We start from the raw sequence: 22,218 nt of genomic DNA, 5'->3' as shown, positions 1-22,218 counted from the left end.
ATAGAAATTTAAATAAGTGTTTATGGGGGGATGCCCAGATCTCAATGGGAAGGGGAAATAGAAGAGATTTCACAAGTGGAGAGAGAGCAGGTGGGGATGGGAACATGAGTGATCAGGTTAGGGGGCACAAAGAGGGAGACTAATAAAAGAGACTACTGGAAAGTGGGGGCATTTCAGGTTCAGGTAAAAACCTGATGCAAAGGAATCTCCCAGGAATCTACAAGGATGACCCCCGCTAAGACTCCTAGCAATAGCAGGTATATAGCCGGAGTTGACCATCGCCTGTGACCAGACTGGTGACTAGCTGAACTGTCATCAGAGAGGCTTCATCCAGCAACTGATGGGAACAGATGCAGACCCACAGCCAAACATTAGGCAGAGTTCAGGAAACCCCACAGAAGAGGGGAAGAAAGGATTGTAGGAGCCAGAGGGGTCAAGGACACCACAAAAAAAAAATCTCACAGAATCAGCTAACCTGGGCTCATAAGGGCTCAAAGGAACTGAACTGACAATGAGGGAGCCTGCATGGGGCTGACCTGGGCACTCTGTATATATGTTACAGTTGTGTAGCTTGGTCCTCTTATGGGATTCCTAACAGTGGGAACAGGGGTTATCTCCAACTCTTTTACTGGCTTGTGGGAACCTACTCCTCATTCTGACCAGCCTTAATTCATGGGAGGTGCTTAGTCTTACTGCAACTTGATATGCCATGTTTTGTTGGCTTTCATGGGAAATCTGCCCTTTCCTAAACAGAAACAGAGGAGGAATGAATTGGGGAGTGGGAACAGAGGGGGGCAGCAGAGGAAGGGACTGGGAGGAAAGGAGGGAGGGAAAACTGCAGCTAGGATATAAAATAAATTTATTTTTTAAAAAAGAAATGTTTACATTTTCAGTGTAACATTTATTGCAGAATATTGCAACTAGAGCATCTGATACCAGTTTTACAATAAAAATTGTCACAGTGGTCCAGATTTTCATTTAAAAATTATTGTTTGTTACATTACAATAGCATAGTTACTCTCAAAAGAAATGTGGATGGAAGTAGCCCCATGAGGACCAGAGAAGGTGAATTTCTCATTCTGTCAACTGATTTAGTCATTTCCTTTACATTAGATGGTACTCTGTATTGACACTGAGAAAGCTCAATGGATGTACTGAATCCATAACCATGCATCAAGGCCAGGAAATTAAGCCTCATCTTCATCTGGGTTTTATTCCTGAAGTAAATTAAAGAGTCCAATGTTCTTAGATATCACCTTCTTGAAGAACACGGTGGAAGTCCTTGAAAGGAAGTCATGCTCCAGTTATGATCTCATCCCGTGGCACAACCTTTAGAACAACAGGTTTTTCTGGTTGAAACATTGCCTTTCGGCTTATTTTCAGAGGGATCTGAAATAGTGGAAGAAAAATATTGGAAATCAATGAATGAACCAAAAGCAACCCCAGAAAAAAAGTTTTTTTAAAAAAAATTCAGGATGATAATGCTTTACAGAAACATGGAACTGCATTTAATGTTGTATGTTTTGACTTTCTTACTCTCCAGGCTGTGTCAATTATATGGTGAGAGCCTACATCCAAACCATACATTGGGTACAATGTTGATTGAGACTCTACTGTATACAGGGCCTGAGATGAAGTCATGTTGGCTGATGTTATTTCTGTTCTGTGCTGATTTGGAGTAAAACAGGTAAGTTTCACATTTTTGAACCTGATTACTAGTTATTATGTCATATTATTTTTTAATCCCTGAAAAGCTACTTTTGGTTTGTTGAAACTTGCAAGTTAACCCTGAGAAGATATATTTCAAGTCTGTGGACAGTCCTCAACTCCTAGATCACAGGTCACCACGAGAGTTGAGCCCATTGATGATAAGTCTTTAGGAGGACAGACATTTGCTTGCTTTTCTAGCATCTATTCTTGGCTTCCAAGAATAGAGTGAATGAGCATTTGGAGTCATACAATGTTTTCAATGATGCTTTTAGGCTCACGCTATTCGATGATGGAGGGGGGAAATGCCTCCAGTGGAGTGATCTTCTGATCACAGGAGAAAGAAGGGGAACAAAGTTGTCAGGGAGATAGAGAAGTATCAAATTTAAGACGAGTGGAGCTTGCCAGAGCATATGCCCATTAGCAGGTGTGACATTAAGTCTCAAAATTTGAATCTTGCTTTGTCTGTCTAAATCCCTATATATGCTTATGATTTAATTGCTTCAGTGAGAAAGTACTAACGTAAGTGAGGTTGTGTATAGGTAAAGCTATACAATTGCCTTAAATCACAAATCACAGAATAAACACCGTCATCCCTCTATTCACCCAGAAGAAAAGTAATTGACAAAGAGAAGCTACATTCTAAATACAGAAGACCCATAAATCTTAGCCATCTCTTTTCATGAAACAAGAACAAGTTGTTCAGGAAAAGGTAAACCCTTTCTCCAAATGCCCCATCTTATTCTTTTAAAATTTTGCAAAGTATACATGTGTTTCCCAAAGAGGCATACAAAAAAATGTGCATAAAAATATACATACAAATAGTATCTTTTAATTGTTTAATTAGTTTAGTATTTTATGAAATAGTATTATATATTAGACATACTTTAAACATTTAATTTCAAAATGCAAACTCTCCTCAAAGAACCATTTGTAGTTCGTGGCAGGAATAATATGAGATAATATAGGAATAATATGAGGTAATATAGAAAAGAGAAGGGATTTCCTTCAATACAGAGAGAACAAACACAATCAAACTGGAGACTTTAATGACAAAGTACTAGCATAGGTGATGAAAACATCCTGCAGGAGTCATAAGTAGAGCATAAAATAAATAAGAAAAGAAACCCAAGAAGAATATTCATTTGGTGGAGTGAACAAGAACTTGAGGTATGAGAGCAAAATAAAAAGGGGAAGAGATACATGGTTTATAGAAATATGACAACTACCTGTTTTCTGGAGCAAAAGCTCCAGAGAAGTGAGGCAGAACCATCAAGATATCCCATAAGGTTGGAGTTCATCAAAACCAGAAACTTTTTGTTTTGTTTTTTTCAAGACAGGGTTTCTCTGTGTAGTTTTGGTGCCTGTCCTGGATCTTGCTCTGTAGACCAGGCTGGCCTCGAACTCACAGCCTGGCTCTGCCTCCCAAGTGCTGGGAATAAAGGTGTGTGGCACCATCGCCCAGCATAACTAGAGACTTTTTAAAGATATTTTTTATTTTTATTTTATGTACAGGAGTGTTTTGCCTGCACATAGTCATGTATACCACGTGTGTGCAGTCACAACAGAAGCAAGAGGAGCATGTCAGAGGCCCTGTAACTGGAGTTGCAAATAGCTGTGAGCCACTATGTAGGGGCAGGAACTGAATCCGAATTATAAGAGCAGCAAGTGTTCTTAACCATTGAGCCATCTCTTGAGCTCCAGCAATTGTGTTTTACAATAATGATTCTCAACTTGGCCTCACATGGGAAGTCAGTGGTGAGCTTTTAAAGCTACACTCTCGGTGAATTATTTTAGGATTTCAGAAATGGCCAGGCATCATGAGTCTGTTTTTGTTTTTGAGACCAGGTGTCATGTAACCAAGTTGGTTACTTGAACTTCTGGTCCTCTTGCCTTCCTCTCCTGAGTGCAGGAATTAAAGGTACGCTTCACCACAGCTACTTCATGCAGTTCTGAGGATGGGAGCCAGGGCTTTGTGCATGCAAGGTAAGCATTTTTCCAACTGAGAAACATCTCAGACCCCATATGTGAGTTGTAAAGCTCCTCGGTGATTATAATGTACAGCCCATGGTTGACAAGGCTTTCAGAGGAGGGCTTCTGTGAGTTCTGGAAGAATGTACCACCCAATAAAGAAGACATGATCATTGCACCTCTGGCTGGCATATGGCATATCCAGTCTTCAATGGACATGACTGGAACTTCAAACAGAATGCATATAATCCTGTCATACTGGCCTGCACTAACTCTTCATAATGTACTCTATACAGACACAGCATAAGAGATTCATTAGCTCATGCCTAGACACAAACAACTCATTTGACGATAAAACAAATTATTAAAATTATTAAAAGTCAAACAACTGTATTTGTTTTTATACACAGAACCTTCAATTGAAAAAAGTCTCCCATAAAACATCATTTACAGAGATAGTCTTCCCCTCACCTGTGTTTCTTTACAAGGCTGGAAGGAGAAGTTCTGTAGGACTTTAGTGAGAGCAAGTTTCATGTTCATGAGAGCAAACCTCATGCCAATGCAGTTCCTGGGTCCGTTACCAAAGGGTAGGTATACATAAGGACTGATGTTGCCCTTGTTCTCCTTGCTGAACCTGGAGACACAGAGTAATCATAAGTCAACAAAGGGTAGAAACATAAGAGCTACATACATGAACTGTCCTTTAGACATCTAACAGATAACATACAGATAGTTTGGGGAAAGGTTCATTGAACTTTTTCTCGCAGACATTGGAATCTGAGAATCATACACTAAAGGTCCTTTCCATCCTCCTTGCCCTATAAGAGTTTCCACATGAAGTGGGGCGATGGTGGTGCATGCCTTTGATCCCAGCACTTGTGAGGCAGAGCCAGGCAGATCTCTGTGAGTTTGAGGCCTGTCTGGTCTACAGAATGAGATCCAGGACAGTCATCAAAACTACACAGAGAAACCCTGTCTCAAAAAAACCAAAAAAAAAAGTTTCCACATAATAGATAAGACAACGCTGTTTGACAGAAAATTCATCCTATGTGTCCACTAGTGTAATTATGGGGTTATGGGGTAAGGGAAACCAGCCATTTTCTGATTGCATTGGTGTTTCAATTCACAGAGGGGATTAATGTCTGGTACTGTAAATCTGGGCAAAATTCAATGGCTAGGAAGGTCATAGGCTCTAGAGTAGAACATATTACTGTTGTTTTGCTAAGTGGACATGGTATCAAGCTGCCTTCTAAATATTCATGTTTATAAACAAATTTAGTGCTGCTGTCAGCCTTGGTCAGAGAAGCTTCTGAATGCAGTGGGAGATAGTTTACACAGAGAGTCATAAATGGTCAAAATGCTGAAAATGGGTGATGGTGGAGTGCTCAGTGATTAATGGGACATCTATATCATCACCACTAAGGCACATGAACATCTCAGAAGAGGGGGCAGAATAACTTAAGAGCAAGGGAATGAAAGGGTGCTGTGAAACACTATCATCTGGACATGACACAGCCATTGTACTCTTGCGCACTCAGGAGCTGTGGTTGCCTATACAAGACTGGACCCATGTTGATACACTCTGTCATGGATGGGGAGGGAGTTCATGAGGTGCCGCCTCCCTAAAGAGCTATTGACAATTAACGGTTTCTGTGGTAGGAGGAAGTTTCTCTTCCATGGTGTAGCTACTGGTGAGTTGTTCATTCTCCAGTAAATAACTCCTGTGCTTGCTACTCTTATTCAAGCAACCCTAGTTAAACTCATGAGTCACACGAAAACAGGAAGACATGAAAACAGGAGGAAGACTTGTTGAAGACAAATAGGGATTCAACCTTGTGGGAGGGAGAAAAGACAGGGTAATGCGAGGTGGAGATGACCAAAATATATTATACAAGCATGCAATTGTCAAAGAATAAAACAAAGAAAAGAGGGAATATATCTTAAAAATCTAAAAGTCCATTCAGGATAATGCTGGGTTCATCTCTGAAAAGCACATGTCAGTTAGACAGAAGGAAAATGGGCTCCTGTCTCATACTTAAATTGGCCATTTGCTACTTGAGGTAGGAGGAGGAAAACACTCTGTATGTAAATTGTCATATTTTCTTCCCAGTCTCTCTTCCCCTCTCCTCTCTTTTCTTCCCTTTCTCTGCCATTCTCATCACAGAATGCAAATGGATGCAAAATCACATTTAGATCATCATCCCATAAGACACATCATAGCATATACAGGCAAACATGTTCAGGGTGGGTTCACACTCTGGGGATTCTGGTACCTTTCAGGGCGGAATTCCTTAGGCTCTGGCCAGTACTGCGGGTCATGGTGAAGAGCATAAACTGGTATCATTGCTATGGACCCTTTGGGAATAAACACACCATCCATTTCAACATCTTGTTTACAGACTCTCTCAAGTCTATTAGCAATTGGGTATAATCTGAGAGTTTCATTCAACACCATGTCGAGGTACTCCATCTCCATCACTTTATCATAGCTGGGAGATGCCTGGAAAGAAAGAAAAATATTTGTACTGGGATTTTACATTAGCTTTCAATAGGTCTGCATTGTACTGTTGAGTTCTCAGTAGCTCCAAAGCTGAACTCAGCATTGCATTGGTCCTAGGCAATTACAAAACATTTTATAAGGTTTTTAAATTGTTTTATTTTATGTGTGGAGGGATTGTTTTGCCTACATATGTGTCTTATGTACTACATGAGTGCAGGGCCCACAGAAGTCAGAAGAAGGTGTCAGATCTCTTGTAACTGGCATTACAGACAGCTGAGAGCTGCCATTTGGGGTTGGGGATCAAACCTGGATGGTTCTTCCAAAAGAACAGCCAGTGCTTTTAATCATTGAGCCATCTATCCAGCCCCTTACAAAGTGATTAGAATAACTGTCGCTTGGGGCTTAAGATGTCTCAACTTGTGAAGTGTCTACCATGAAAGCCTGAGTTCAGATACATATAATTCATAAATTCAGGCACAGTTGCACACATCTATAATCCCAGCAGTGGGGTAGGGGACACAGAGTAAAGGCCTACCTGGTGATCAGTGGGGAGAATGCCTAAAAAATTGATGTGCTGGAGGTTCTGTGAGAAAGCCTTTCTTAAAACAAGGTGGGAAGTGATTTAGAAAAATACCCAGTGTAGGTTTATCACACACACACACACACACACACACACACACACACACACACACTACTGAGGGTGATTGGTGTCTCCTTTTCCCTCCTCCTTAAAGCACCATCCATTCACCTTATTGGGCAGAGTCTCATCGATCTCCTCCTGCAGTTTCTTCTGAATATCAGGGTGAGTGGCCAGTAAATACAGGGCGAAAGCAATTGTGTTGCTGGTGGTTTCATAGCCACCAAAAATAAAGATAATTGATTGGGCTATGATCTCCATGTCAGACAGAGCTGAAAGTAAGAAAATATTTCAGGAAAGTCAGGTCAGAGTGGATCGTCACAAAAGAGATGAGGCTCCTGTTTCCCTAGAGATAAATATGGAGAAATCATTCAGTCACCCTGGGGCTGTTAGCACCCTGACATCCATGGAACACAGCCAGAGAAGGGGAAGATTGTTTCAGTCAGGATAGTGCCCATGGAGGCCGGAAGAGGGCATCTGATCCTCTAGACACAGAGTTGTAAAAGACTGAGCTTTCAGAGGTAGGTGCTGGGAACTGAACTCTAGTCCTTTGCTAGAACTTAAAATGTTTTTATGTGTGTATGGAGAGCAGAAGATGACATTGGAGTCCATAGAGCTGGAATTACAGGCAGTTGTAAACCTTTTCCATGAGTGTTATGATTCTGTTGTTGGCAAGTTTTTTCTTCCAATTACTTTAAGTCCTTGTTACTAAATTGAAACTTGACTATAATCCCACAATCAGTGGGTATTTAAAAATTAATATCTATTTAGCAATCAAAATTGAAACAGAAGAGCTAAGGATATATAGCTCAGTAGGTGGAGAGCTTGCTTAGCATGCTTGAAGCCATGGGTTCAATCCCCAGCATTGTATAAACTAGGCATGGTAGCATAGACATTAAAAGGTAATTCTTAGACACATTATGAACATGATGTCAACCTGGGCTACAAGAGACTCAGCCTCCAAAGGATGAGAGGTATAGAAGAATTTGAAGTTAGCTAATAACATTAAAGGGTTTCAAGTGGGCAAACTGGGGAGAATTTGAAACACAAAATACATGATGACTTTTAAAAGCAAATTTGGGGACCTAGAAGATCATATTGTTATATACAAGCAATTGTATGTACTAGAAATAAGCAAATAGAAAGGATGGAAGACTCTTTACATTAACTACTAATGCACACACATAGAATTAAGTCTGGAACTGGGATGTCATCATTTTTCAACTATGATAGTAATAATGGTTTTAAATTAAAACATAAACCTAGATGGGAAGCTAGAGAGATGGTTCAATGGGTGAGAGCACCTGCTGCACAAGCATGAAGACCTGAGTTTGACTCCTCAGTCACCATGTAAAAAGCCAAGTGTGGTCACACACACCTGTAACACCAACTCTGAGGATCATTGGGACCTGCTGGCTGCCAGCCTAGCTCCAGCTTTAATAAGAGACTCTGTCCTGAGGAAAGAAGGCAGAGAGTGGTTGAACAAGACACTTGGTGCCTTCCTCTGGCATCTATACATACACCTAGGGGTGTGCCCATGTGCATATACACAGAAGATAAAAATCTACAAGTGATTTTTAAGTGTGTAAAAGAATGAAGAGAGCCAGTGTGTTTGTACAAAGAGGCTTTCCCCAGGTGCCACTTATTCATCACACAAAGAAAAGTAAATCTTTAGCAAGACTAAGGTAGAGAACTCATGTACAGCAGAGGCTCCCAGAAAACACCAGCACCATTTGGGTACATGCCTCCTGACTGGATGTTTAGAGTCAGATGTCTAGGCAGAGTTCCCAGTCAGTGTGCTGGGAAAGATCTAGGGAGCACACAGAGACCACTGAAGACTTCCTTATTGAAACCCTTTATGTTTGGAACAGACTTGTGCCCCTGTGCTTCTAGAAAATTCCCTGGAGACAATAGCCATGTCCTTCTGCCATCAACTCCGCAGAGGTATTCTTCTGCTAGAAAACCTTCCCACACATTTTCTGAGCGGTCTGACCGCTCCCTGAGAGCTTCCTTGTCCCTAGACCAGGGAGTCCTTGTTTACCTTTATGAGACTCATCGTCTTTGGAATTGTTATGAGTGTTCATCATCAGCTGAAGAAAATCCACTCGGTGCTAGAAGCAGAAAGAGAAGTTGCAAAAACAGAAGGTCAATGGTGAGGTCAGAGGTCAGAGGTGGATCAGCCATGCAGAAGCTTTGATTACTCAAGTTAGTGTTGCTGAAGTCATCACAGAACAAAAGTACCAGTGGCTAAAACAGGAAGCTATCCAGCTGCTACATCAACCACATTTACAATAAATTACAAGAGATACAAATTTAAACAATAGCCTTGATTTTTGAGAATGTTTTTGAAGGAGATGATAATAGTATTCCCCCCCCCTTTTAATCATTTTTAGGTATTCTTGGAGAATTTCATACATATATACAATGAGATATTGTCATATTCACCCCACCATTTCCTCCATTCGATCCCTTCTCTATCCCTTATAACATTTCTTCCTCCAAACTTCATGACCTCTTCTTTTTTAATAACCCACTGAGTCCAGGTGGTGCTGCCCACATGTGTCTGGCTGTGGGGACATCCACTGGTGCACAGGAAACCTACTGGTGGCCACACCCTCCTTCTGCAGCCAACAGCTACCAATAGTTCTTCAGTGAGCAGTATGTCTTCAAGAGGTCCTCTATGTTGGAGATTTGGTGGTCTTGGTCTTGTGCCTTGCCATTTTTTTTATTTCAGTCCTTATATATCTACTTTTCATTCCTATTACTAAGGTTTAATTCCTGGGTTGTTTTCTATCAAATTTTCAAAACTCTAACTTCTCTCCTAGAAAATATAAATACTCTTTCTTTCTCTCTCACTCTAAATCTAGCCTTCTCTATCTACCTTTAGTGATAGATAAATGGAGCACACAGCTCACATTTTCATAACCCAACATATTATCAAACTCTGGACTCTCATGAGTCCACCACTCTTTACCTTCTGCTTAGAATCCAGGCGATTTTCCTTCATTCTGTCCACAAATTTTTTGAAAAATGCTATCGAATCCTTTGGGAACAGGGAGACATTTAACATCTCATATATTGGGGTGAGGAATGGAAAGAGTACTGGAAAGAAAAGGTAAAGATAAATAAATTTTAGTGAAAATGCAAGTTTCATTTAGAGAAATCATGAAGGAATCTAAAGAATAAGTCACCAAGTCTCCACCAGAAGCCATTCTGTCTGTGGCCTTGCTCACACTGGGTTACCACCATAATGCTCCTTCTACACTTTAGAAGAGCCAAAGGAAGACATCTGACTTTTGGATTTAACTCTGCTCCTGTAGTTTGTGTGGATCCAGAAAGTACAGAAAGGGGCCGTTGACATGGTTCAACAGCTAAAGAGTCCTGCAGACAAGCCTAACAACCTGAGTTTCATCCCTGCGTCCCATACTCTGGAAGGAGAGAACCAACTACTGTAAGTTGTCCTCTGATCTCATCTGCCACACAAATGCCAAGGCAGGACGTATACATTGGGGAATATTTGTTTACACTGTATGAAGATGTGTCATTGTGGCTGGTTTAATAAAGAGCTGAATAGCCAATAGCTAGGCAGAAGAGACTAGGCAGGACTTCTGGGGAAAGAGAGGAACTCTGAGAAGAAGTGAGGCAAAGAGATGCCAGGGAGACACTGAGGAAGTCGACATACAGTACAGAGGAGAGGTAACCGAGCTATGCGTTAGAACACAGATGAAAAGAAACAGGTTAATTTAATTTGTAAAAGCAAGTTGGGAAAAAGCCTAAGCTAAGGCCAAGCTTTCATAACTAGTAATAAGTGTCTATGTCATTATTTGTGAGCTTCCAGCCCAAAGAAAAGTTTGACTACACACATGCACACACACACACACAAATAAATAAATAAGTTTGGTATTAGCTAAAAAATAAGTAATAAAAAAAGAACAGCCAAGATAGCATTTGTATCTCAACTGTCATGATATAAAACAAAACTAGCAACAGAAAGGATATGAGGAGAGTCAAAGGAATGTGCAAATTAATCAATACACTCTTATTAAAAAACAATTAAGTCAAAGAACTCCAGGAGGTGATGGGAAAATTTGTTGAGATATAGTTTCATGGCAGAGTGCCTCCTAGATTTCATGAGATTCTGGGATCTCCCCTACACGGCAAAGGAATAGACAATGTCTTGAGAGAGTATGAAATGAAGACACACCAAGATCCTGCAAGGAAAAAGCAGAGAGAAGCTTACAGCCTTAAATTTTAAAATCTCAAATAATCAAACTTTACATTAAAATAAAAATTTAAAACAACTAACTCCAGGCCTGGAGAGATGGTTCATTGATAAATCGCATGCCATGTGAGCACAAGATCTGAATTTGGTACCCAGTGCCCCTTTAAAGCTAAGCTCAATGATGTAAACTCAAAAGAAAGAAAGAAAGAAAGAAAGAAAGAAAGAAAGAAAGAAAGAAAGAAAGAAAGAAAGAAAGAAAGAAAGAAAGAAAGAAAGAAAGAAAGAAAAGAGAGAAAGAGAGAGAATGAAAGAAAGGAAGGAAGGAAGAGAGAAAGAAAGAAAACATACAATCTCCCTCACTTCCTGAATCTATCCTATAAATGTAAATATGTCAACAAGTATAAGTGTGGTTATGGAATAATGCTTAAAAGGAGACTAGGAGAGGATGCTATTAGGTGATGAAGGATGGGATATAGACAAAAGGACACATGAACTGTTATGGAAATGTAATTGATAGAGAAAGTATTAAAACCCTAAATGAAGCACCACTGCTAATTGTACCCAGCACATACCCAAAAATTACTACAGGGCCTGAAGTGATGACTCAGCCCTTAGCACTGGCTGCTCTTGCAGGAGACACGGGTTTGATTCCCAGTATTCACATGGCTGCACTTAACCTTCTGTAACTCCAGATTCAGAGAATTCAATGCCCTCTTATGGCCTTGGCAGGCACTTCATGCCTGTGGCATGCATATGTGCAGGTGAAATACTCATACACATAAAATAAATGTAAATCTTTTCAAAATGTTAAAGCAATTCAGTTGTGTAGGAGAGAGATGATCAAAAAGCAGACATTAAAACTTCTAACTTTGTTTTTTAATTGCATTAGGACTAGGGAAATGATCAAAACCACAGGGCCAGCCCACAGCATATCCACTACTGTGCAATGGCCAAAGTCATGGAAGAGGCAAGAGCATGGAGAACCTGGAACTCCCCTGCAGTTCTAGAAGACAGAAAACTGCAGCTACTTTGGAAAACATATGCTGGGTTGTTTAATATGTTAAAAATAGTTACTTCTTGACTCAACAACAATGATTCTGAATGTATACCCCTAAAACATAAAAACAAATATTCAAACATAACCTTGTATGCAAATGCTCATGGCAGCAAAATTCATAGCAAACATATAAAACTAACTTCAGTGTCCATCAACAGATATGGAATATTACTTGTTCATAGACACAGCAGACTGTGACGCTTGCTTCTTTAATTGTGTGCTAAGACAGACACCTGTCACAGAAACCACATAGTCTATGATCCCGTTGATGTGAATAAAATACCCAGAATATGTAAATATATAGGAAGTGAACTGGTGGTGGCTTAGGTCAAGGCTGCTTGAAGGATGATGGTGCAAATGTGCAACATGGCTAGAACTAAGTACTCTGCAGTTGACATTGGTAATGGGCCGTGTGAACCATCAGTTAATGCAGAGTCCTAAGTGATCAAAGTGCTGAGAATAAATGACTGTTGAGTGCTGGGCCCTACATCTATACCAAGAGCCCCACCACTCAGGGCTCAAGGAACATCATGAAAGAGGGTGTGGGAATAAAGTAAAATCCAGGGAGGGGTGGTGTAAGATGCCATATCCTAGACATGGCATGGCCCACTCATGAAATGACCACCTGCATGAGATCACGCCAATAATATTGGTCAGCATCCTGGGAGGAAGCACTGATTGGACTCATTGGGAATGGACATAAATTGGGAGGAAGATGTGTTGGGGTGTGTGAGGGAAATGGGAGGTGAGAGTTATGAGTAGGAATAATCAAGATAGATTGTATGCCTATATGATACTGTCAAAGGATAAATAAAAGAATTCTAAATCGAAGTCAGGAATGGTGTCATACACCTTTAACCTCAGCACTTGGGAGGCAGAGGTAAGGGGATCACTCTGAGTTCAAGACCAGCCTGGTCTACATAGCAACTTTCAGGCCAGCTATAGCAACACAGTGGAACTCTGTCTAAAAGAAAAATGAAGTTCTAAAACTAAAGTAATGGGCTACAGATCTTTGAATGCAAAAAAAAAAAAATGTTCACCTTTAAGGGAGTAAATTACATACCTATAGAGCTGTTAGTTTTGGTAAGTGTGGAAGAGAAAGGCAGAGCTGACTAACATGGCCACAGACAAGAGCAGTGAGTCAAAAGGCAGAAGAACCATCATACATACCTACTGACATGAATAATGGGTCAAAAAAATCAAGTCTTATTAGCTTCCTGGCCTTTTCCACAAAAGGGTCCTTTGGGTTGTTGAGGGAATCAACATTCACACCAAATGACGTGCTTGTGATCACATCCATGCTGTAGGCCCCAAACACTCTGAGGAGAGAGACATGGGAATTTAACACATGCACCAAGAAGCCTGAAAATTCGTATTCTTGGGCAGGACAGGTGACATCACCTCAGTACTAACCAAGCATCTTCCTCTCCTACCCTCCCCCTGCCCTCATGACCTTGGTACGACCATGTTTCTTTTCAACTGAATATTTTGTCATCTAGTGTCTAAAGGGAAGAAGGAGCAGCTGGACCATGTGGGACACACAGATGATGACCCTTCTGCCCCAGTTGCCCTTCCTCTCCCAGAACCGCAGTACATGGATCACTACTTACTCTTTCATGGTGATAGGCTTGCCTTTCTCTGCCTCTCTTCTCAAGTATTTTACCAAAATATCTCCATACTGTTCAATGATGGGGAACATCTAAGCACAAAACACAAAGGCATCCATAGTTAAGTGTGGGGACTCAAGTCTCATAAACGTTTCACCTAAAAGTCCTTTGAGTCACCTCTTTGAGTTTTCCACTGGTGAAGGTGGGAGACAGCAAGGCTCGAATTCTCTTCCACTCTTCATCCTTAGACATGGAGACGGCTTTTTTCATAAACCCCGTTGGGCCAAATTCCTAGAGTCCAAAAAAATGCAAATTTGGCTTTCTGTAAGTCCAGAATTTTCCATGGTTGCAAAAGTGCTAAGTGGATATCGCTATATAAAAATTAGTTATCGACTGTTTACTATGATTCAACCCTCATGCCAGATGTGGGGGGGGGGGGTCAGAATTTCCTCACAGCCTATAAGAAATCAGATGATCACTGGGTGGCATGTTGAGCTTTCAAATTTTTATATTTCACATCCTTCTAAATATAAATCTGTCTATGGTTGGAAAATTAGTTATGGGAGTGGGAAGAAGATGGGGAAATGATATAGCAGATTCTCCAGAGCTATGCACATGGCAAAAGGCTTGGAGATATATAGAAAGCTAACTTTGCATCAGACAAGTACTCCAGCTCAGTATTTACAACATAAGCAATGTGAAAAGGGATGCTGTGGGGTGTGTGTGTGTGTGTGTGTGTGTGTGTGTGTGTGTGTGTGTGTGTGTGTGTGTGTGTGTGTAGACTAGAGTGATGGTATGCATGGTCATTTGGACACCAGAGGTCTGGCATCTTCTTCTATAACTACATTTTTAAGGCAGGTCCCTCACTGAATCTAGAATTCTCTGGTTTGGCTAGAGAAGCTAGCCAATAAACTCCTAGGAGCTACATAGTTCCAAACACAGCTCTGAAGCAACACATGCATGCTGCTATGCCCAGCTTTTAGGTGGATGCTGGGGATCCTAACTCAGGTCCTTTACCCACGGAGCCATCTCCCTAGCCCTGAGACACTTAGAGCATTTGATGTTTGGTTTTATACAAGATTTGTTTTAGTACTGTATGTATATATGTATGTATGTGTATGAATATATGCACATATGTGTGCAGTGTATTCAGAGGCCAAAGGAGGGATTTGGATCTCCTAAAGCAGGAGTTACAGGTGGTTGTGAATCGCTGGATGTGGATGTAGGCAACCAACCCCCATCCTTTTCCAGAGCTTTCAGACACTAAGCCACCTCTCTAGCCACTGGTTTGTTTGGTTCAAGAGCTGTTTGCTTGTTTAGGAATAATGCTGTAAAAATCCATTTCCCTTACTTCTTTATACAGTGATAAAAGGGAAAACATAATTCTATATACCTGGTGGGAACTTCCTTCTACCTTCCATACGTATAATTTATACTACTGTGGCATCTCCCAACATGCCCTTATGTGAAAGTGCTCAGCACAACAGGAAGAAATGGAAATGGCTTCCACTTGATGAAGGGCAGCTGCAAACTAGATCTTCTGCCAACTTCATCAAATGACCCAAGGCTGAATGAAGGCCAAAGAGATGGCTAGCAGGTAAAGGTGCTTGTGCCAAGCCCATCAACCTGAGTTCAAACCCCAGGACCCACAGGGTAGAAAGAGAGAACTAATATGTTTTCCCAGATAGGTCAGTGGAATACAGATGGGTTAAAAAAGACAGAAAACACTGAACCTTACACAAAATTAACATAAATAAAGCCATAGGTTTAAGAACAAATCTCAAAAGTGTATAATGTGTATTCAAGCAAACCCACACAGAAGGATCAGGTAAATAGTCATCAGACCTAACACTGACTCCACAATCCATTGAGAAGGAAAATGGATACACAAGGTGAAGAGAAGAAGACAGGCCAAACAAAGTAGCTAATGGACTAGCAAGAGGGAAATGCATGGTTAAGGAGTCATCTGTATTCTCAGTACTTGTCACCACACAAAGCTAGACCTGTGAATAACTGTACTAAACTACACAGATATAAGAAAGGGCCCATGAGATACAATCTAGATGACAACAGTGTCCATCCACAACTAGATTACAATAATATAGTATATTTACACTTTCTCATTAGCAAAATGAATACCTAGACCCTGTATGTATATTATTGTGGAAGCCACTGTGAATTTATATTTATCTCATTTTTTAAAATTCAGTAAGTAAGGGCTGGAGAGATGGCTCAGAGGTTAAGAGCACTGACTGCTCTTCCAGAGGTCCTGAGTTCAATTCCCAGCAACCACATGGCGACTCACAACCACCTGTAATGAGATCTGGTGCCCTCTTCTGGCCTGAAGTCATGCATGCTGATACATAATAAATATATAAATAAAAATCTTTAAAAAAAAAAAAGAATGAGGATCAGAAATTCATGGTCCTTTAAAAAAAATTCAGTAAGTAACCAAGAGGTGGTGGTGATGCCCTTAATCCCAGCACTCAGGAGGTAGAGGCAGGCAGATCTCTGTGACTTCAAGGACAACCTGGTCCACAGAGTGAGTCCTAGTACAGCCAGGGTTACATGAGAAATCCTGTTTCAAAAAACCAAAAATAAAAAATAAAAACAAATACCCAATATTTGTTTGTGTGACACATGCCTTTACTCCTAGAATTTGGAAAGCAGAGGCAGGTAGAGGCAGGCAGATCTCTGAGTTGGGGCAAGCCTGGTCTACAGAGTGGGTTTCAGGAGAGTCAGAGTTACACAGAGAAAAAATTGTCTCTAAAGAAACAAATGAACAAAACAAAATAAATTCAATAACTAAAATGAAAAGGTTAGCATTAGTCAAGGGGGAGGCTGGAGAGATGGCTCAGCTGTTCAGACACTTGCTGCTCTACTGGAGGAGGAAAGTTCAGTTCCCAGCACACATGTCAGTCAGGCCACTCACAACTGCCTGGAACACCAGCTCCATGGCACCTCACACCCTCTTCTGACCTCACAGGCATCTAAACACATGTGGCATTCACTTATATAGACACACATATATACACATAAATAAAAATAACAAACATGAATCTTTCAACTTTTTTTTAGTTAAAAAAGAAAGCTGGCCAGGCGGTGGTGGCACACACCTTTAATCCCAGCAATCGGGAGGCAGAGCCAGGCGGATCTCTGTGAATTTAAAGTCAGTCTGGTCTACAGAGCGAGATCCAGAACAGGCACCAAAACTACACAGAGAAATCCTGTCTCGAAAAAAAAGGAAGGAAGAAAGGAAGGAAGGAAGGAAGGAAGGAAGGAAGGAAGGAAGGAAGGAAGGAAGGAAGGAAGGAAGGAAGGAAAAAAGTTACTCACCCGTCTGTTTGTGAAGACAGAATAGCATTCCTTCACTAGTATATTCTTTATCATCTCTGTGTCTGCGATAGCTAACACAGGTGTATGACCATCAAACAACCTGTGTGGGGAAAACAGCTGATTAACCCAAGCCAGGTCCTGAAGTGGGAGCCCCAAGTCCAGACTTTGATTCTCATGTTACGTGACCCTCACTCTGGTTATACAACAACAGGTTGTCACAGGAGGTCCCAGTCCAACTTAGGGAGTCTGACCCTAGATCCAGTGGAGTCTTTGTAAAGTGATAGGTTATGTCAATCAAGACACTATGAGTCACTTAAAGACAAAACAGTTAAAAACATCAAAATTAAGAATCACACGTGGAATTTTTAAGTCTAGTTGTGTATATGTGACAGTTGCTAATACTATTTTCTGTGATTTTTGCAAATTGAAAACACTGTAAGTGGCTGGAGAGATGGCACCACAGTGAAGAGCACTATTGTTCCTGCATACAACCTGAGTTTGCTTCCTAGCACCCAAGTTGCATGGCTCACAATCACCTGTAACTCCAGCTCCAGGAGGATCCAATGCCTCTGGCCTCCATGACCATCAGCACTCATGTGCAGAGACACACACACATGCACGTACACATATTTAAAATTAATAGATATAGATATTTAAAAATAAAATATTGAAGTAAAAATTCATAATTAAATGCTTAAGATACGATATTAAAGTTAAAATTAAATATTGTAAAGTAAAAAATAAATCCTTAAAACATTAAAATTTTAAATGAAAAAAATTATAATAAGATATTTCAGTCTCTGAGCTTCAGATGTAGCTCAGTGTAGAATGACTACCTAGAGTGTACCAGGCCCTTGTTTTGATACATTGAGCTGAAAAAGCAAATGAAAATACAAATTTAAATGAGGTGCCATTACCAACTTCCCCAAGACTCAGAAAGTGTGGCAGGCAGGGCAGAAAGAACATAAGAGCCAGGCAGGGAGAGGAGAGCTGCAAAGTGCTGTCTTCCCTGGTCTGGAACTCACTGCAGCTGGGATGACCTCCACAGGCCCTGTGGGTGATTTGACTGTCAACACTGCAGCAGGAAGCTCAGGGGCCTGAGCCTGCCTGAGGATTTACACACAGCTAACCCTAGAATGGGGAGGAAAACGGCCCCATGAACACCAGATCAGCCCCTGGGGTCTACACGGTGAAATGGAGAACTGACTGCCACATGTTGTCCTCTGACATTTACATGTGCGCCAGGGAACACATGCCCTCTCTGATAAATAAACAAGTATAACAAAAAAGGAAAAAGGAAACAGTTGAGGGGGAGGGCAAGAAGTCTATGTCAGTGGTGAACCTCACACTCCTGTAAATAACCTCTTGCTCTCTCATGCTTCTGTAAGTAAGTCCAATTAAATTCATTGGTACGGACAGAGACACATAAAACTAATGAAAAATGAAAGCAAAATGTTTCATATAAAAATGATATTAGGGCCAGGTGTAGTGGCACACACTTTTAATCCCAGCACTTGGAAGGCAGAAGCAGGTGGATGTCTAAGTTCAAAGCAAAGCTGGTCTGCATCTTGAGTTCCTGGACAGGCAGTGCTATTTAAAGGGATCCAGTTTTTAAAAAACACAATAAATGGATGAATAAATAAGGTATTAGTTCAATGAAAAGTTGAGAAAAAACTATCAAGTGTTGACAAGCAATAATATTTCCAGGAGACATTCACACAGGGCCATTGGACAGACAGCAAAGCCTGCTGCAGGCATTGAATGACATGGTCTTTATGGGCTATGTCAACTCAGCAGACCCTGTGTTCAGGCCTGTGGTTCCTAAGGATGGAGGAGAAGAGATGAAGAGGCAGGAAGAGCCAGAGCCTCCTCCCACTTGTTTGTGTCTCCTGGCAATGATGACACCTACTCCAAAGCTCTACCCAAACTCCAACATCAATGACAGGTAACAGTTCCTGCTGCCGACTCAGCTGCTTTACAGGACCATTGAGGATGTAGATCCAAGGAAGAACACTGGATTTTAAATACATTGGATCTCCAAAGTCTGTTCAGTTACACAGGACACAATGATATACTCTTCTGTCAGAAGTCTTGGCAGGGGGTGGTGGTAGCTCACAACTTCAATTCCAAAACTCAGGAAGCCGAAGCAGGTAGATCTCTGTGAGTTCAAGGTCAGTCTGGTCTACTGAGTAAGTTCAAGGACAACCAGAGCTGTTACACAGAGAAACCATGTCCCAAAAACAAAGCAAAGCAGCAAAACACAAGGCCCAGAGTCTATGGAACACCAAAGCCTGTCAAAAAGCCACAGTGTTCAATGTTCTGAAGATAGTTAGACCTGGGAACCATAGCACTTACTGACACATGGCATCACCCTTACAACAGAGAGGTGCATGACTACAGTCCTGGGCTGGCATTGTCCTTGCACATGTAGAGCACATCCTCCTAAAAAGATCAACTCCATGGAACTTTCCAGAATACTCACCCCCATATTTTCCCATACTTTTTATAGCACTCGACATCGAATTTCCATGTACCCTGGAAACAGAAATAGTGTGAAATCCATTTATTGCCCTGTATGTAGCAACCCTTTTGTAGCCAGGGAACCAAACCCTCAAATCCCATAAAAAGGAGGTCTACTGTTTCTGACAGAAAAAAGTTCTTTGGTAACATTTAGTGGTACCAGCCAGATGGCTCAGTGGAATAAGGGAGAGTGACAGGGCAGGACAACTGATACCTTCCTTTAATAGAACTAAACCATTATTGGCCATCAAGGGAAGCCATATTGGGAGTTCAATCAACACTCACCTTGTAGTAACTCAGCAGAGTTCCTACGAATGGCAGAGGCTTGGGCCCAGGAATTCCATGTTTCTTAAAAATGTCATGTTTATGGGTCCCGAATCTATAAAGTGAAACAGAAAGCCTTGTGACCACACACAGAAGAGAGGAGATAAACATGACCAAAACCCTAATATGAGGAAAACAAACAGCTTGGCTGTCCCTCAAGTTTCCAGAGAGCTTAGGGAAAGGCTGAGGGGTCCAGTGTGCATGGCAGCCCTCTGTTCATATCTGTTTCTACTGAGTTCTGGTGGATCTAGGGGTAACCTGAAAAGTCAATCAGGTCATAGCCAGAGTAAATCTTATCAGAAAACCTCCTCACCCTCAGCAAAAGGGAGCTGAAAGTACATGTGGGTGTGCCCAGCAGATCTGCACACTGTCAATATGAACTTTAAGAGTTAGCATAACTGGGCTATATAGTTAGTAGTAGAGTGCTTGACTAGCACATACAGGCTCTGGCTTGACCCCTCCTTATGCCAAAAAATGCAAAATGAACTCAGTTGTCCCTTCATTTTGTGCCTTCAAGATGACTCCACAGGTAAAGGCACTGGCTATCAGTGTTGACAATCTGAGTTTGAACCCCAGGAGCCATGTGATAGGAGAGAACTGACTCCCCAAAGTTGTCTACACATGCACACACACACACACACACACACACACACACACACACACACACACACACACACACGTCCCATATACTGCCTGTAGCCCCTATAAATAAAAACATGTAATTAAAATGTTTTTACAAGAGTTAATTTCATCTTCTGCTCACTTTCTAAAGTTTTATTATAGTGCCTGTGGAGGGCATCAGATCCCATGAAACTGTAGTTACAGATGATTGTGAGCCACATGTGGATGGCAGGATTCAAACCTGAGTCCTCTAGAAGAGCAGTCAGTGCTCTTAAACACTGAGACATCTCTCCAGCCCCTGCTTCTGATACCACTTTTGACCTTGCAGACAGAATATAGGTCTGAGTATTACCCCCATCCCGAGGACACAGAGGGAGAGGATCTTTGGTGGTTACTCACCGGTATAAAAGCACCAGACTGATTACCAGGAGGACCCAGGTTTCCAGGGAGAGAACTGAAGTCAGGTCCATCGTGGCTTGTCTGTCAGCAGTGTACCCCCCTGTGTTCTCCCTCCAGCTGTGTGTGCTACCCTCTGTAGGGCCAACAGTGCTGAAGTGTGCACAGCCTGCGGTGTTTATACCCTTGGAAGATGGTGGGGGCAGGGCTCCAGCCACCTGGACTTTGGTATCCTCTTCAATTTGGCAGATCAGAAAGTTCATGCACACTCTGTTTTGACCTCCTGTATGTTAACATTCTGTGCAGATTCAATAAACAATGATGTCATTTCAGAACGACCAAAGGTTCTTTGTTTTGTTTTTTTATCAGAAATTCAAACAAATTCATTGATATTAAATGTCCTCTAATCAAGGCTGGCTTCATTCAAGAAATACATGAAATGAAGCAAAAATTGTGTCATTTGCATGCAGACCTTTACAGAATGTCTTTATGACTCCTTTATAGACATTTTATCATTTTTGACAACTCAACTCAGCAAAACAATAACAATCTGTTAGAATCTATCCTCACCTGTGTCCCTAACAAATGAAGTCATATCTCCCAAGGTAAGACTTCCACACATACATCATCTCCTTTCCCCCTAGCTCACCACTGAGGCTCTTCCTGTATACCCTTTACTAGATTATAAGACTGTTCTGGGCAGTAGTCACCACTATGTAATAGAGTCATCATTCAGACCAGTCAAGTTGAGCTGGGAGAGGTGGCAGTTTCTATTATGTCCCAACGGACCAACTGCTCAGCATGGCTCAATGAGGTCATGCTTTACAGAGTCAGGAAACGAGACTCAAGACTGCAAGTATCCCCTGACAACCAAAGACTATATAGAAAACTAATATGAAGTGGGGTGTGTGTGAAAATCCCTCTGATCAGTTGCTTGTAACTGTTAGGGGAGTTGTTTTGGAGTGATGAGATGTTCTAAAAGTCACTGACTGTAACTTCTGTAGAACCATATCTAAAATTATTGAAAATTACACTGTACACCAGGTGGTAGTGGCACATACCTTTAGTCCCAGCACTCAGGAGGCAGAGGCAGGTGGGTCTCAGTGAATTCAAGACCATCCTGGTCTACAGAGAGTTCCATGGCTGTTGCACAGAGAAACCCTGTCTTAAAAAAACCAAAAGAAAAGAAAATTACACTGTAAATGGGTAAATCATGCAGTGTGTGAATTGTGCATACTAATAAAGCTGATATATTGGTTAAAGTTTTTATTTTTATTTGGGACCGCAGATATATGGTTGTTTGTTGTTTGAGAAAAAAAA

The 22,218-nt window shown here is 41.3% G+C and overlaps 1 protein-coding gene across 1 annotated transcript; it reads right to left on the bottom strand.

Annotated features, from left to right (window-relative positions):
* Positions 1-842: 842 nt before the first annotated feature.
* Positions 843-21,065, bottom strand: LOC102915553 (cytochrome P450 3A31). Its single transcript, XM_006997335.4, has 13 exons — positions 20,902-21,065; positions 19,843-19,936; positions 19,520-19,572; positions 17,038-17,137; positions 13,879-13,992; positions 13,705-13,793; positions 13,265-13,413; positions 9,790-9,917; positions 8,857-8,926; positions 6,927-7,087; positions 5,952-6,178; positions 4,150-4,312; positions 843-1,389 (listed from the first exon to the last, which is right to left on the bottom strand). Exons 1-13 carry the CDS (start codon positions 20,970-20,972, stop codon positions 1,294-1,296), a joined length of 1,515 nt encoding a protein of 504 aa, XP_006997397.3. The 5' UTR covers positions 20,973-21,065; the 3' UTR covers positions 843-1,293.
* Between the last annotated feature and the right edge of the window lie 1,153 nt (positions 21,066-22,218).

This window comes from Peromyscus maniculatus, chromosome 23 (assembly GCF_049852395.1).
Source record: "Peromyscus maniculatus bairdii isolate BWxNUB_F1_BW_parent chromosome 23, HU_Pman_BW_mat_3.1, whole genome shotgun sequence".
NCBI classification, from domain to species: domain Eukaryota; kingdom Metazoa; phylum Chordata; class Mammalia; order Rodentia; family Cricetidae; genus Peromyscus; species Peromyscus maniculatus.
The sequence above is the reverse complement of the archived record's forward strand: the minus strand, read 5'-3'. Positions and strand labels throughout refer to the sequence as shown.

Coding starts and splice junctions, on each gene's coding strand:
- LOC102915553 (XM_006997335.4), bottom strand. CDS start 20,972: ATGGACCTGACTTCAGTTCTCTCCCTGGAAACCTGGGTCCTCCTGGTA. Junction 4,313..5,951: donor AAGGAATTCCGCCCTGAAAG/GTACCAGAATCC, acceptor CTGTGTCTCCAG/GTTCAGCAAGGAGAACAAGG. Junction 1,390..4,149: donor AGCCTTGTAAAGAAACACAG/GTGAGGGGAAGA, acceptor CCACTATTTCAG/ATCCCTCTGAAAATAAGCCG.